General features: G+C 51.4%; 1 protein-coding gene across 3 annotated transcripts; it reads left to right on the top strand.

Moving 5' to 3' along the window:
- The first annotated feature begins 230 nt into the window (after nucleotides 1-230).
- LOC124466505 (dnaJ homolog subfamily C member 17-like) lies at nucleotides 231-16,590 on the top strand. 3 transcript variants are annotated; one of them, XR_006955946.1, is made up of 9 exons: nucleotides 231-565; nucleotides 8,672-8,741; nucleotides 10,145-10,203; nucleotides 10,295-10,382; nucleotides 11,072-11,148; nucleotides 11,941-12,058; nucleotides 13,052-13,101; nucleotides 14,488-15,094; nucleotides 15,152-16,590. XR_006955946.1 is itself a non-coding variant. In XM_047018408.1 (8 exons), exons 1-8 carry the CDS (start codon nucleotides 410-412, stop codon nucleotides 14,602-14,604), a joined length of 735 nt encoding a protein of 244 aa, XP_046874364.1. In that variant the 5' UTR covers nucleotides 231-409; the 3' UTR covers nucleotides 14,605-16,590. The 3 variants fall into 3 exon arrangements, 1 of the variants encoding a protein (XP_046874364.1); XR_006955947.1 differs by having other exon boundaries at nucleotides 14,488-15,311; nucleotides 15,392-16,590; XM_047018408.1 differs by having other exon boundaries at nucleotides 14,488-16,590.
- The last annotated feature ends 359 nt before the right edge of the window (nucleotides 16,591-16,949 follow it).

Genomic DNA, 16,949 nt, shown 5'->3' with positions numbered 1-16,949 from the left:
ATGCTAGTCCAATAAATCCACAGTTTTAAATTATGCTTCTCTATTTTTGTGAAAAACTTTTAAAAGGATAATTTTATCCCACCCCAAAAAATCAGGTGGCTGGTGGTTTGGCCCCATTACAGTTTACCTGTCATGTGAGGTCAGGATTTGAGCCCTACAGTTTTGCTTCCAAAGGCTCCTCCTACCTGTATCAAGCCATGAATCACTGAAAGGGTCACGGAACAGAGACACACAAAACCGAAGATGAAAACAAAGCAATCGAAAGAAACCGCAAGTGACCGCTCAATAAAAACAAATCCTGCAACAGACCTTTAAAAATACATGTGCAATAAACTACAAATCCCAAGTGTTTCGACACAGTAAAAAGTAAAATGCATCCCTTCCGAGTTGAAAGGTTACAACGTCATCCATGTGTTTCTTCCACAACAAACACAACTGTATCCTCACTAATTATATTGTTTGTGCAAAATTTAAAAAAATGGCTGGAAAAACTGGAACAAAAGATCTTTTGAAGATGGATTTATACGGTTTACTTGGAATCGACAGCTCTGCGACGCTCAAAGAGGTGTGTACTTGCATGCTGCTAGCCTTGAAGCTGTCTGTGTTAGTCCAGCTAAGCTAGTTTAGCTAAATTGCATTTGCACATAAATACTACGAGTCTTTGACAGTCAGATAAAATCAAACGGTTGCTTTAAACTAATGTAGTTCACTACCAGCGTGACATAAAATAGTTTTTAATTTTGTCTTCCATAATGCGTCGCATACAGTCATCTAGGTAGCTAGCCAAGCTAGCCTAGCTAGCTTCCTGTCATTGCTTTATACCACCGCTATCGAAATGTACCAGCAATGCAGCACCGGCACGGACGGAGGCTGGATAACTAATAGCTTAGTTGTTTGCTATAGGATGATTTATTTAACTAGCCAGCCGGCGGTTGATCAAAAACCGTCTTTCTCTGCCGGGTCATAGCTAGCTAGTAACTGTATTCACAACCATATTCTTCAAGTACAATTAAATGACCACTAAGTGGCGGTATAGTATAAGTATGGGATTACTAGCTAACTCAGTGGAGAGTTTCTGTAGCCAACATTACTGCTGTAGCAGTAACACAGAAGGTACACAGTATGTAGACCAGCGATTCCCAACCGGTGGGCCGCGGCCCAGTGTTCCGCTAGGGTAATACAGCATTACGGTACAGACAAATAATAAGTCTTCTATACTCTTTGATACAGATGGGCCGCCAACCCAATGACAATTAAAGTATGAATAAATATAAAAATATTTATATATACTGCAGGTAAATGATTACACTTCTTACCCATTTAAAAACTAAAATTGGCCTTTTTGTCATCATGACCGCAGACATCCCAATCTACCTCTGAATCCACCCTGCACGCATCACTTCAGCATATTGCGAATGCCAAGTTAACAACTTCCGGTAGCGAGTAGTTACTTTTCAAACACAAAATGCCATCTTGTAGGAGTTCGGGTTGCCTTCCCAAAATGACAATCAACGATGTATATAGGAGTCTATGTTGCTGCCCTTCAATCAAGAGGGAAAAGGGGTTCAAATTGTACGTTTCGAGCTACATCAACAATTACGAAAGTAGGGTGTCACAGTCACACAGTAAAAGTAGCTAGTGCTAGCTAGGATTTGAGCTGTATAGCTAGGCTAGCTAACCATTTTGAGCTACATTATAATGTACTCAATTATCTGTCAGCTTGCTTGCTTGCTAGTCGTTAATGTTAACTTGCATAATTAATTGGTGTGTTAATTAATTTTACATTTATTCATTTAGCAGACGCTTTTATCCAAAGCGACTTCCAAGAGAGAGCTTTACAAAGTGCATAGGTCACTGATAATAACAACAAGATAGCCCCAAAGCATTGCGGGTAGTCAAAACAAGAAGCACACATTGTGAACAAACAAAAATACTTGTTCAATATATGGGTAATTGTTACATACGCCTCCCGAAAGAGTGAACGCAACGCCCCACTGCGCACAAGAAACTTTGAACCGATGGTGGGATATAGAGTCGTGGTGCCAAACAAGGGAAGCAAGGCAAACTCTGTCGTTAAACAGTTTATTAACTGTTCTGGGTCTGGGCACAACCAAAACAAAGAAAGCTAAATAATAGTTTTTATCCCTACCATATCACAGTATTTTCCCTAACTAGCACCGTAGTTCTGGCACTCTACCCAAAATACAGGGGTTGGTCGGCCCAGGTCTTACCTAGTGTATATAGACAAGGTTATCCTGCGGGTGGTGTAAGCCCCGGGGCCTCTTGCCTAAAGCACGTGGCTTTCCCCTCAGCTGCTGCATCTAGTCCTACCTGCTGTATGCATCTAGTCCTACCTGCTGTATACATCTAGTCCTACCTGCTGTAGACATCTAGTCCTACCTGCTGTATACATCTAGTAGGCCTACCTGCTGTAGACATCTAGTAGGCCTACCTGTGTGTGCATGAGGCAGTAGAGTGTAGTTTGAATGAGTGGTGGGGAATTAGAGAGTGCTTAATGGCTTTCATCAATATTTATAATTTAAAAAAAAAATATATGGTGCAGTTTAGTTAAGTAGGAACTTATTTTTTATAAAAAGAAGAAGATTGTAAATGTCTTTAAAGCAGACAGGTGTGTTTCTGTTAGCTCTGTAAAGACGCCACCACCTCCTCTTACAGCTCTAAAGCTGTTCCCAACACGCTCACTCATTTCTTCACAAAAACCTCTACACAATTTTCCACTCCAAAAATCTGCAGGCCAGAAGGGCAACGAACATTGCTGCCAAATTGAGGAAAGAAGTCGTCGTCGTCGTCGTCATCTGCCGCTTGTCCGGGGATCGGGTCGCGGGGGCAGCGACCTAAGCAGGGAGGCCCAGACTTCCCTCCCCCCGGCCACTTCCGCCAGCTCTTCCTGGGGGACCCCAAGGCGTTCCCAGGCCAGCCGAGAGACATAGTCCCTCCAGCGTGTCCTGGGTCTTCCCCGGGGCCTCTTCCCAGTGGGACGTGCCCGGAACACCTCACCAGGGAGGCGTCCAGGAGGCATCCTAATCAGATGCCCGAGCCACCTCAGCTGGCTCCTCTCGACGCGGAGGAGCAGCGGTTCTACTCTGAGCCCCTCCCGGATGACCGAGCTTCTCACCCTATCTCTAAGGGAGAGCCCGGACACCCTACGGAGAAAGCTCATTTCGGCCGCTTGTATTCGCGATCTCGTTCTTTCGGTCACTACCCATAGTTCGTGACCATAGGTGAGGGTAGGAACGTAGATCGACTGGTAAATAGAGAGCTTCGCCTTTCGACTCAGCTCCTTCTTCACCACGACGGACCGATGCAGAGCCCGCATCACTGCGGACGCCGCACCGATCCGCCTGTCGACCTCGCGCTCCATTCTTCCCTCACTCGTGAACAAGACCCCGAGATACTTGAACTCCTCCGCTTGGTTCAGGATCTCCTCCCCGACCCGGAGATGGCACTCCACCCTTTTCCGGTCGATTACCATGGCCTCAGATTTGGAGGTGCTGATTCGCATCCCAGCCGCTTCACATTCGGTTGCGAACCGCTCCAGTGAGAGCTGAAGGTCACGGCCCGATGAAGCCAACAGGACCACATCATCCGCAAAAAGCAGCGACCCGATCCTGAGGTCACCAAACCGGACCCCCTCAACACCCTGGCTGCGCCTAGAAATTCTGTCCATATAGGTAATGAACAGAATCGGTGACATAGGGCAGCCCTGGCGGAGTCCAACCCTCACCGGAAACAAGTTCGACTTACTACCGGCAATGCGGACCAAACTCTGGCACCGGTCGTACAGGGACCGGACAGCCCCGATCAGGAAATCCGGTACCCCGTACTCTCGGAGCACCCCCCACATGAGCCCCCGAGGGACACGGTCGAACGCCTTTTCCAAATCCACAAAACATGTGTAGACTGGTTGGGCGAACTCCCATGTACCCTCCAGGACTCCGCGGAGGGTATAAAGCTGGTCCACTGTTCCACGGCCAGGACGAAAACCACATTGCTCCTCCTGAATCCGAGGTTCGACAATCCGACGGACCCTCCTCTCCAGGACCCCTGAATAGACTTTCCCAGGGAGGCTGAGGAGTGTGATCCCCCTAAAGTTGGAGCACACCCTCCGGTCCCCCTTTTTAAAGAGGGGAACCACCACCCCGGTCTGCCAGTCCAGAGGCACTGTCCCCGATGTCCACGCGATGTTGCAGAGTCGTGTCAACCAAGACAGCCCTACAACATCCAGAGCCTTAAGGAACTCCGGGCGGACCTCATCCACCCCAGGGGCCCTGCCACCGCGGAGCTTTTCAACCACCTCGGCGACCTCAGCCCCAGAGATAGAAGGGCCCCCCCCGATGTCCCCAGACTCCGCCTCCACGTCGGAAAGCGTGCTGGTGGAATTAAGGAGGTCTTCGAAGTATTCCTTCCACCGATCCAGGACGTCCCCCGTCGAGGTCAGCAGCGCACCATCCCCACCGTATACAGTGTTGACAGAGCACTGCTTCCCCCTCCTGAGCCGCCGGATGGTGGTCCAGAACCTTTTTGAAGCCGTTCGGAAGTCATTCTCCATGGCCTCGCCGAACTCCTCCCATGCCCGGGTTTTTGCCTCCGCGACCGCCAAAGCCGCGTTCCGCTTGGCCTGCCGGTACACATCAGCTGCCTCTGGAGTCCTACCAGCCAATAAAGTCCGATAGGCCTCCTTCTTCAGCTTGACGGCATCCCTCACCTCCGGAGTCCACCACCGGGTCCGAGGGTTACCGCCGCGACATGCACCGACCGCCCTGCGGCCGCAGCTCCGGTCAGCCGCTTCAACAATGGAGGCCCGGAACATGGCCCATTCGGACTCAATGTCCCCGGCCCCCCCCGAGACATGATCGAAGCTCTCCCGGAGGTGGGAGTTGAAGCTCCTTCTGACAGAGGGTTCCGCCAGACGTTCCCAGCAGACCCTCACATTACGTTTGGGCCTGCCAGGCCTGACCGGCGTCCTCCCCCACCATCGAAGCCAACTCACCACCAGGTGGTGATCAGTTGACAGCTCCGCCCCTCTCCTCACCCGAGTGTCCAAGACATGCGGCCCCAAGTCCGATGACACGACTACAAAGTCGATCATCGAACTGAGACCTCGGGTGTCCTGGTGCCAGGTGCACATATGGACACCCTTATGCCTGAACATGGTGTTCGTTATGGACAAACCGTGTCTAGCACAGAAGTCCAACAACAAAACACCACTCGGGTTCAGATCGGGGGGGCCGTTCCTCCCAATCACGCCCCTCCAGGTCTCACTGTCATTGCCCACATGAGCATTGAAGTCCCCCAGGAGGACGAGGGAATCCCCAGGAGGAGCGCTTTCCAGCACCCCCCCCAGAGACTCCAAAAAGGGTGGGTACTCTGAGCTGCCGTTTGGTGCATAAGCACAAACGACAGTGAGGACCCGTCCCCCCACCCGAAGGCGGAGGGAGGCTACCCTCTCGTCCACCGGGGTGAACCCCAATGTACAGGCGCCGAACCGAGGGGAAACCAGTATTCCCACCCCAGCTCGACGCCTCTCACCAAGGGCAACTCCAGAGTGGAAGAGAGTCCAGCCCCTCTCAAGGAGACTGGTTCCGGAGCCCACGCTGTGCGTCGAGGCGAGGCCGACTATATCTAGCCGGAAACTCTCTACCTCGCGCACCAGCTCAGGCTCCTTTCCCGCCAGCGAGGTGACGTTCCACGTCCCTAAAGCTAACTTTTGCAGCCGAGGATCGGACCGCCAAGGCCCCCGCCTTCGGCCGCCGCCCGTCTCACACTGCACCCGACCCCCATGACCCCTCCTGCGGATGGTGAGCCCACTGGAAGAGGGTCCCACGTTGTCTCTTCGGGCTGTGCCCGACCGGGCCCCATGGGAAAAGGCCCGGCCACCAGGCGCTCGCCATCGAGCCCCACCCCCGGGCCTGGCTCCAGGGGGGGGCCCCGGTGACCCGCTTCCGGGCAGGGGCAACTGAGAACCATTGTTGTATTTCTTCATGGTTGGTTTTTTGAGCCACGCTTTGTCTGGTCTTTCACCTGGAACCTGTTTGCCTTGGGTGACCCTACCAGGGGCATGAAGCCCCCGACAACATAGCTTCCAGGATCACTAGGACACGCAAACCCCTCCACCGCGGTAAGGTGGTGACTCAAGGAGGGGGAGGAAAGAAGTTAATTTCTTAATTGTGTTTCAATGTCTCATCTGCCCCAGAGGAACATGCAGGGGAAGTTGGCGGTTGTGGCGGGAGTTTGTGGCTGTACTGTGTGAGGTCTGATGGTCGGGACTGATACCAAAACCCAACCCTCAGACAGTGTCCATGGACGGGACTGGGAGGCTAAAAACCAGGCGGCTAAATCTTTGAAGTGGATCGATGTGATTAGATTAGCACCTCCAGCTGCAGCGCTGCAGCGTGGCTTGCAGTTCATCTTAGCGAGGAAGTTGCTTTTCCCCTAGACCAGACCCATGGTGATATGGGTTCAACCACAGCATGGAAACGCTTTCTCTGACGTATGTGGCTTCCTAGAAGTGCTGCTTCCCCTGGTGTGGGTTAGCCCTCTGGCTACCTCTGTCATTATCTCTGTTGTTTCCGTCTGCATCTCTTGTTTAAGAGGGGGGGAGTCAGGAGTGTGGAATTTGTAGATATGAACATCAGTGGTTGGGTTGCGGCCATATTAGTTTCATTTGAGTCACTCTGGCGTCTAATTGCTCCCTCAGTTTGGGGGTGGGGGGTTCGGGGGGGGTGTAGATAGTTCATCTTGGCTCTCCTCCACAGCCCTGCGTGTCAGTGTGTCTGTAAGGAGGCTGGCTCTGCCAAGTTCCTGCTGCCCCGACAGCTTTAATGATGTTTAGACCAGAATGCAGCCCACCTAGTGCAAAGGGTCAGAAAGCATTATTTGGAATACAGAGGCAGGCGCTCTTCAGACTTGGTCACTATGCCAAACACACACACAAACACAAACACTCACACACAAACACACACAAACACACACACTCCAAATCTGTCCTTTGTAGCCAGTGAAGGATTATCTTATCACTGAAAGTCAGTTGAGGTGGTCCCCTCGTACAAATATCTTGGTGTACATCTGGACAGTACACTTGACTGGAAATTGAACACCAGTGTCATTTTTAAAAAGGCCCAGTCCAGATTGTTTTTTTTAAGGAAACTCAGGTCATTTGAAATCAGCAGATCACTTCTTAATGTTTTTTATCACGGTATTGTTGCAAGTGTCCTTTTTTATGCTGTTGTTTGTTGGGGTGGCAGCTTGACAGTAGAGGACAGGAACAGGGTCAACAAACTGATAAAAAAGGCAGGATCCATTATTGGTATGAGCCCTGATTCTCTGGAGGTCATCACGGAGCAGAGAACCAGGAGGAAGCTTAGGACTGTCCTGTCACATGACGACCACCCCCTGCACTGCACTTTTGTTAGAAGTGGAAGGAGCAAACGTCTCCTGTTACCAAAGTGCTCTACAGAGAGATTCAGGAGGTCTTTTGTTCCTGCAGCAGCTAGGCTTTTTAATCATGACTGCTGATTTGATTTGATTTGATTTGATTGTATTACTGCACATTGCTCATTTGCACATCATAGTATTGTTATATTGTTATGTATTCCCTGTTTTAACCTTCTATTTTTACTGTGGTAGTGGACCACACTCCCCTGACTAACAAGTGACTATGCTTGTTTTATGTTGTTACTGTATTCCTGTTTGTATGTTGTACAGACTATGGTGGCAAACCAGTTTCCCCATTGGGGATCAATAAAGTAAATCATCATCATCAAAGTCATCGTTTCCAGCCTGTCTGCTGTGGTCTGGAAGTCCATGAGCTTCCTCAGAGAGCAGAACAGTGAAACATGTCACCTAGAGAGGGGCCCAGTCATCCTGGTTATCATTCTGCTGAACAACCAAGAGTTGCAACAAAAGTATTTATAAAAATTACAACCTCAGCTTTTGAGTGGAACCTTGTTTTGGACTACAGTAGTCCAAAGAATTGTTCCAGAATCATTTCCCCGTATTCTCAAAATGTTTTGGCACCGGGCCTAAGTTATTAATGGCCCAATTTCTGTGATAGACAATGGTGTGCTGTTTATATTCTTTCTGGCTTGAATAAAGGCTGGCGTTCGCTGCCAACACGTCCACATCTTTCCTTTAAATTTGGCTCCTTGGAATTCTCTTGAACTTCTGAGAGTAACTGACTGAATAGTCAACAAAAAGGCCACGCTATGCCTATATGGACATTGTGAAACATCTATCAGCTACTCGATCCCTTTTAAAAAGTAGGATTCAAAAATGTGGGTGAACCAACCGCACTACAGTCAAAATATACGGTGCGTTTGCTGCTGAAACTCTTACAGATCACTTAGTAAAAGACATGGAAGTTAGCTGATAAACACAAAATGGTGACTTGTTATAAATGGCATGGGTCCAAACCATGGGTCACATTTCAACCCTCTGGGTAACAAAATAAATAATTATAATATCTTTAGTACAGTACGTGCTTAGAGTTTCCGAGCCTGTGATATCCTGCCAGAGGCCGTTTGGCCTGGAGCCTCTGTAGCAGGGGATATCCAGGCCGCAAACAAGCCTCTGTTTGTCACGTGAAGTTAAATGTAAAGTAAACCAGCTTGTGGTGTTTATAGAGACTGTGTTGTGTCTCCTTCTCTTCCAGGTCAAGAAAGCGTATCGACAGAAAGCCCTGACGTGCCACCCAGACAAGAACCCAGACAACCCAAAAGCCGGTGAGCCAAGAGGTCGTTTCCCAGTTCCCCCACCTCCCCTGATGCCCTACCGCCTCCCCTGGTCGACACCCAGCGCCCAACCCCACCTCACTCACCAGCTAGCAGGCTAGCAGGCCGGATATCGGAAATGTCAGTACAACAATAAAAAACAACAACTGGCCCAGAGACGAGCCATCCAAGGCATGTGTTCTGCTGAGGTCTGCGCGGTTGCTGGATGCCCCCTAACAATTCCTGATTAAGTCAGGAAAAATGGGAAACGAGGGGGTAATAGAGGGGGCTGAGAAGGAGGGTGTATTTCCCAGAAATGAGCAGGAGATGGCTAGAAAGCCTCTCGCTCACATGCACAGATTTAGTCCCCTCACGCGAGAGGGGGAAGAGCCCAAGGAAGGGAGGGCGGGGGGGACGAGGTGAGTTGGGGGGTCATGTCCGCCCCCCCCCCACCTCCAGCATGTTGACACCCTGTGCTGACGAGGCACCATGGAATCTCAGTGAGCTGTGGGGTAACCCAAGCCCTGCTACATGGTGGGTAACCCAAGCCCTGCTACATGGTGGGTAACCCAAGCCCTGCTACATGGTGGGTAACCCAAGCCCTGCTACATGGTGGGGTAACCCAAGCCCTGCTACATGGTGGGTAACCCAAGCCCTGCTACATGGTGGGGTAACCCAAGCCCTGCTACATGGTGGGGTAACCCAAGCCCTGCTACATGGTGGGTAACCCAAGCCCTGCTACATGGTGGGGTAACCCAAGCCCTGCTACATGGTGGGGTAACCCAAGCCCTGCTACATGGTGGGGTAACCCAAGCCCTGCTACATGGTGGAGTAACCCAAGCCCTGCTACATGGTGGGGTAACCCAAGCCCTGCTACATGGTGGGGTAACCCAAGCCCTGCTACATGGTGGGGTAACCCAAGCCCTGCTACGTTATAAGGCACCTTTTAACGGAGGAAACGTTTATGTCAGTCGCTGGTCCGCGTTGGCACGGAGACGCCAGTCAGAGCACACACACCTCGCCTCCTTCCCTCCTACACACGCAACCCCCCCTCCACCTCTCCCGCTCTCCCTCACCTCCCCAGCTCTCCCCCACCTCCCCTCCACCTCCCCTCCACCTTTCCGCTCTCCCTCACCTCCCCTCCACCTCCCCGCTCTCCCTCACCTCCCCTCCACCTCCCCGCTCTCCCTCACCTCCCCTCCCCTCCCCTCCACCTCCCTCATCTCCCCTCCACCCCCCTCACCCCCCCTCCCGTGTTAAGAGCTGACACACTTCTAATGACTGTGACTTTTGTACGATGTTAACCATGTTGTTCCATGTTGTTGTTTAGAGCTGACATGCCACAGATATATGCTTGGACTTTTCCAAGTAATGTGATGTGTCATCTTGCTGATGGCCATCTTCTCTCCTCCCAGCTGACCTGTTCCACCAGCTGTCCCAGGCTCTGGAGGTTCTGACGGATGCTGCAGCTAGGGTACCTCCCCCCCACCCCCCCCCCACACACACACACACACACAGACACACTGTTGCATTGTTACTGATGGAGGCCATGTACCGTGTGCCAGGCTGCCTACGACCAGGTGTGTGCTGCCAAGAAGCAGGCAGAGCTGAGGAACAGGAACCTGGATGACAAGAGGAAGAAGATCAAGCTTGGTGAGCTCTCTCAGTGCTGTCCCACAGCGCCCTGTCCCACAGGGCCCTGTCCCACAGCCCCCTGTCCCACAGCCCCCTGTCCCACAGGGCCCTGTCCCACAGCCCCCTGTCCCACAGCACCATGTCCCACAGCACCATGTCCCACAGCGCCCTGTCCCACAGCGCCCTTTCCCACAGCGCCCTGTCCCACAGCGCCATGTCTCACAGCGCCCTGTCCCACAGCGCCCTGTCCCACAGCGCCCTGTCCCACAGCCCCCTGTCTCACAGCGCCCTGTCCCACAGCACCCTGTCCCACAGCGCCCTGTCCCACAGCCCCCTGTCCCACAGCACCATGTCCCACAGCACCATGTCCCACAGCGCCCTATCCCACAGCGCCCTGTCCCACAGCGCCCTGTCCCACAGCGCCATGTCTCACAGCGCCCTGTCCCACAGCGCCCTGTCCCACAGCGCCCTGTCCCACAGCCCCCTGTCTCACAGCGCCCTGTCCCACAGCACCCTGTCCCACAGCACCCTGTCCCACAGCCCCCTGTCCCACAGCACCCTGTCCCACAGCGCCCTGTCCCACAGCACCCTGTCCCACAGCGCCCTGTCCCACAGCCCCCTGTCCCACAGCCCCCTGTCCCACAGCGCCCTCTCCCACAGCACCATGTACCGCCGTACAGTCAACTGTGAGTGTGTGTGTGTTCCAGATTTAGAGGCCAGGGAGCGACAGGCTGAGGCCCAGAGCCAGGATGAGGTGAAGATCACTAGAACACTTGAGGAAGAGGTAGGATGTTTACACACACTCACAGCATATACACACACCGCACACACAGCACACGCACACGCACACAGTATATGCACGCTCGCTTAACATCTTGTACATTACAAAAAACACATGAAATCCAGCAGAAACTTGGGCTTGGAACCAAGTCCCAGCCGTGCCTGACTGGGGTCATGTGGTTATTACCCATCCACTAGTAGCTAACTATCCCTAACCCATCCACTCCATGAGATGGCATGATTTCATGTGCTTTGCCTTTAAAGTCCATGCTGCAGAAATGTTTGGGAGGCTTAAGAGGTGAATCATGACTTGTGCTTATTTGACTAATTGCATGTAATCCCAGCTCCATGTGGAGATGTGGGGTATTACCAGTAGGTGGCAGTGTTCTGTCATCTGCGTGAAACAAACAAATAAGTTATCCAGTTAGATTAAAAACTGAAATTAGGATATGACAACCATTTGCATGTTTTGTTGTTGTCAGGTCATATGAAATTAACTGTGTGTGCTTGTGTGTGTGGGGGTGGGTGCGTGTGTGTGTGTGTTGGGTAACTGTGTGTCTGTGTGGGGTAACTGTGTGTGGGGGTGGGTGCGTGTGTGGGTGTGTTGGGTAACTGTGTGTCTGTGTGGGGTAACTGTGTGTGGGGGTGGGTGTGTTGGGTAACTGTGTGTGTGTGGGGTAACTGTGTGTGTGTGGGGTAACTGTGTGTGTGTGGGGGGTAACTGTGTGTGTGTGTGTGGGGTAACTGTGAGTGTGTGTTGGGTAACTGTGTGTGTGTGTGTGTGTGCTCGCTCCAGATAGCCCGTCTCAGGGAGGAGGGCTCCAGGCAGCTGCAGGAGGAACAGAGACTGATCAAGGAGCAAATCCAGAGAGAGAGACAAGGACACACACACAACACAGGCTGCACACACACGGGTAACACACACACACACAACCTCCTCTGTCAATGAAATGATGTATTAACATACGAAGAGAAAGAGGCTGTTTGTTTGGATGGCTGACTGAGCAGGACTGAGGGGCTCGTAAAGGGAGGCTGGCCTCTCCCTGAGGGGGCTGGCCTCTAGAGCCCGACCAAAAAATGATTTTTAAGGCCGATACCGATACGAATATTTGCTGTTTTAAAAATCCAATATTCCGATATATCGGCCGACATATATATATGTATATATATATATCACACATGACAAAACAAACTGAATTCCCCAACATTAGTAATTTGTAGTTTACATTTTTAGCAGACACACTTATCCAGAGCGACTTGAAGTAAGTACATGGACATTCCCCCGAGTCAAGTAGGGTGAAGTGCCTTGCCAAAGGACACATCGTCATTTTGCATGGGCGGGTATCGAACTGGCAACCTTCTGATTGATAGCCCGATTCCCTAACCACTCAGGCATCTGACTCCTGTTATTTTTTTATGAGTCTTCACTAAAATAATATGATGATGCAGTTTAAAAATAAACTTGTTTGTTTTATTGTCACAACAGAACAGAGGAATACAATAACCCCATATAAAGCCATTATAAATGCTGATACCGATAGTTTGGAAAGTGCGTAATATCGGCCGATAACGGGCTCTACTGGCCTCTTCCTGAGGGAGGTGTGGGGCTGGCCCAGGTCAGCACGTCTTCCCCCTCTGCTCGCACGCTAGCAGGCCCCCCCCTGGAGGAGAGCGTGCTCCAGGCCAGCAGGCTGGAGCCAGAGCCAGCATGGTGGGACTAGCAGACAGCTACCACTGGAACCACAGTGACCAGCGGCCCGAAGAGAGGGTGGCTGTCTGGATCCACACAGAGGCTGCTCTCTCCTGCAGCCCAGGGGGCACCGCCTTCCCCGACCACACCGGGTGTTTGTCTGTTTGTTTGGATGAATAATCTTCTGTCTTTCTGTCTCCTCTTCTCACGAGCTCAGATTCCAAGAGCAACCAACTCTCCAAGAGCAACGTGACCCCTAAATTAAAAGTAAGAGGTTCTGGGATCAGTCAGGGGAGGGGCTCAGGAGCCCTGGTTAGGGTCAGGGTTCTTGTGGGAGAGGAGGAATGGAGGGAGGGACTGATGGGGGGGGTCTCCACATTGAGGAATCTGTATATTGAGTAAAACATGTTCCTAACCTCCAAGGTATTTCATGCTGTATGCTAGCGGAGTTCAGCTGAAACCAAAGACATTTGGAGTGTATATGAGAGCCCTCCCCTCTCCCCTAAAGCTGCACGTAGCCTTCCTCCACGGAGGCCGTCGTCAGGAGGGCAGTAACTACGTACAGAGAGGCCTTATTCTCTGTCCTCTGGAACTCACCCAGTTCCCCTGCATTAAAGCACACCAGGGAGGTTAGCTAATGTGTTTAGATATTTAATCTTGTTCAAATGTCCGATAGCCATCGGGATCAGTGTATCCTCTCAAAAACGGCTTCGTTTGTGTTGAAGGAAGATAGGCATGATGGGAAGGCTGGCTTGCTCTGGCCCTGCTGTTTCTGAGGCTCAACATGTTCACTAAGTACACCAGCACACAGGTTTAAGGGTGTTCTACTGCAGTATTGATGAGACCAAATACAGGACATCTGAATAGCTTTTTGATGTCTGGCTAAGTCTGTAATGACCTCTGCCGTGAGAGCACTGCTGTTTCCTTGTGTTCCAGCACAGAGCTATGTGTTCACAGTAAATGATAAGAACTTAATCTTTCACTTTGTGCCAAAATAAATCCCACAAGATAAATTTCCAAACAGAACATTTTATAATTATGACAAATCAGTTACGTTTTAGGTTTAGGTTAACTGGAGATCCTTTATCCTTGATACCTTGTCCTAATGCAACTGAATAATATTACTGGTCCTTGTTCATTAATCAGTCTCCTTCTGCACAGAACAACAGATTCTAAGACCAGGACATTTGTCTGCCTGGAGTTTGTTGGTGTGACAGTGTGTTTGGTTTTGAAACCCTTCCCGTTCTTTACTGGTTCCCGGTCCAAGATTTCAAATCTACAACTGGAGACACGTGTGTGTTTGTCCAGCCAGAGAACTCCAATCTCCATTAGGTTGTTTAGACTATCAGTAACAGAAGTATTCCTGTAAAGTGTTGGAGCAGGCTAGGCCCTGGGCATCCCCCTCGCCTGAGAGATGATGAGTGGACTTCAAGGTTATCCTGGACCCTGGAAGAAGACAGCATTTGACAAATAATGATTGCCAAAAATGGAAGGGTAATTTCTTTGACAGTGAACAGTGCTGGACCCCCCCCCCCCCCCCCCCCCCCCCCGCTGAGAGGGTTAGACTGTTCCACATGCAGGTCATAGACAGGGGAGGGGAGAAGGCTGGTCTAGGTTGTGTCCTGTGCACTGACTGTTTCTTTTCTCTTCCAGTTGAAGTGGAAATGTAAAAAGCAGGATGACACAGATGGGGATTACTCTCAAGATGTCCTCTCTGCTCTCCTCAGTAAGGTGGGTCTATCTTCACTAAGGTGGGTCTCTCTTCAGTAAGGTGGGTCACCTCAGTAAGGTGGGTCTCTCCTCAGTAAGGTGGGTCTCTCCTCAGTACGGTGGGTCTCTCCTCAGTAAGGTGGGTCTCCCCTCAGTAAGGTGGGTCTCTCCTCAGTAAGGTGGGTCTCTCCTCAGTAAGGTGGGTCTCTCCTCAGTAAGGTGGGTCTCTCAGTAAGGTGGGTCTCTCCTCAGTAAGGTGGGTCTCCCCTCAGTAAGGTGGGTCTCTCCTCAGTAAGGTGGGTCTCTCCTCAGTAAGGTGGGTCTCTCCTCAGTAAGGTGGGTCTCTCCTCAGTAAGGTGGGTCTCTCAGTAAGGTGGGTCTCTCCTCAGTAAGGTGGGTCTCTCCTCAGTTAGGTGGGTCTCTCCTCAGTAAGGTGGGTCTCTCCTCAGTAAGGTGGGTCTCTCAGTAAGGTGGGTCTCTCCTCAGTAAGGTGGGTCTCCCCTCAGTAAGGTGGGTCTCTCCTCAGTAAGGTGGGTCTCTCCTCAGTAAGGTGGGTCTCTCAGTAAGGTGGGTCTCTCCTCAGTAAGGTGGGTCTCTCCTCAGTTAGGTGGGTCTCTCCTCAGTAAGGTGGGTCTCTCCTCAGTAAGGTGGGTCTCTCCTCAGTAAGGTGGGTCTCTCTTCAGTAAGGTGGGTCTCTCCTCAGTAAGGTGGGTCTCTCCTCAGTAAGGTGGGTCTCTCCTCAGTTAGGTGGGTCTCTCCTCAGTAAGGTGGGTCTCTCCTCAGTAAGGTGGGTCTCTCCTCAGTAAGGTGGGTCTCTCCTCAGTTAGGTGGGTCTCTCCTCAGTAAGGTGGGTCTCTCTTCAGTAAGGTGGGTCTCTCAGTAAAGTCTGTGTCTTCTCATGGAAGCATAACATTAAAGACTTTCATCCTTGATGTCCTGTTTCAAGTGGAAATGTTACTGGAGAAAGGTGGTGAGACAACATGTGAGGGGTGAGACAGGCTGTGAGGGGTGAGACAGGCTGTGAGGGGTGAGACAGGCTGTGTGGGGTGAGACAGGCTGTGTGGGTTGAGACAGGCTGTGAGGGGTGAGACAGGCTGTGTGGGTTGAGACAGGCTGTGTGGGTTGAGACAGGCTGTGAGGGGTGAGACAGCAGGTCTTATCTGTCTCTCAGACCAGCTCTCTCCAGTTCAGCATACTCTGAGGTCTGCATGACTTCACTGGGTTACATGTTTCTTATTTTGCCCTTTAAACAAGCCCCATAAAATGTTGCTGCAGCAACAAATGCTATGGGCAATGTTGCTATTGCCCTCTTAAACCGGTGCACGCCATTGTTACATCCCCCTGTTACCAGGAGGGTTTATCAGGGCCAGGGGAGTCGTCTGAAATGTGCTCTTCTCATGCAAGCTGCTACCACCTTGTTCAGTTCACTGCTAGGGGGAGTCCTGGTGGGTGGAGGCTGGGTGGGGGTGAGGCAGGGTAGGGATGAGGAGAGCGGATGAGAATGGTGCCGGTGCAGTGTCACTGACGTCAGGAACCCTAAAAAAAGATGACAGCTCCTCAATCTGTCCTCCGCACGCACTCAGGAGCAGGCACGAGCAGGCAGGGTCAAAGGATTGTGGGAAAATGAGTTTAGTCAGGGTTTTTTCCTAGAGAAAGAGTGAAAGAAAAAAAAACATTCAACGATGTCTTGGAGGGCAAGTTTGGTTGAGTGGCAGCTTGTGTGTGTGTGTGTGTGTGTGTGTGGGGGGGGGGGGGGGGTACATCCATAGAGTACGTGTGTGAGACTGCGTGTGTGTTTTGGACCCTCTCCCGGTTACGTGTCCTCTGAAGGGAAAAGAAGACATTAAAATATTTGGATTAGTGAAATAGAGGTCTAGAGAGACTCTCCTTTTGTCACTCTTGGCCCACCACACTGTCCTCAAACCCACTGTAGTACTGGCTTGTCCTGTTCCCATAGACACACAGTCTGGGAGTCCCTCCCTCCCTGCCTCCCTCCCTCTCTCCCTCCCTGCTTCCCTCCCTCCCTGCCTCCCTCCCTCTCTCCCTCCCTGCTTCCCTGCCTCCCTGCCTCCCTCCCTGCCTCTCTCCCTCCCTGCTTCCCTCCTTTGCTGAGGAAGGAACTGTATGTCAGGTGACGCTCTGTACCAAGCACAGGCTGTGTGCTTGTACCTTGAGAACATCTCAGAATTGACATCTCCACTAGCCCAGAAGCCCTGATTCCCTCCTGTATCATTATCACTGCAGCTGACAAAGATCCCTTTTACTGCAGCCACCCAGGCCAGGCCAAGTCCCCCAGCGTCTCCTCCCCATCTTCTCCTCTCCTCCCCCATCCTCTCCTTCCCCAGTTTTGTACCAGAACTTGGTTTACTGAAGCTTTTCACGTAGACACACAGAGAGTGAAGGAG

The sequence above is a fragment of the Hypomesus transpacificus genome, chromosome 3 (assembly GCF_021917145.1).
Source record: "Hypomesus transpacificus isolate Combined female chromosome 3, fHypTra1, whole genome shotgun sequence".
Lineage (NCBI taxonomy): Eukaryota > Metazoa > Chordata > Actinopteri > Osmeriformes > Osmeridae > Hypomesus > Hypomesus transpacificus.
This window is presented reverse-complemented; position numbering and strand designations above follow the sequence as displayed.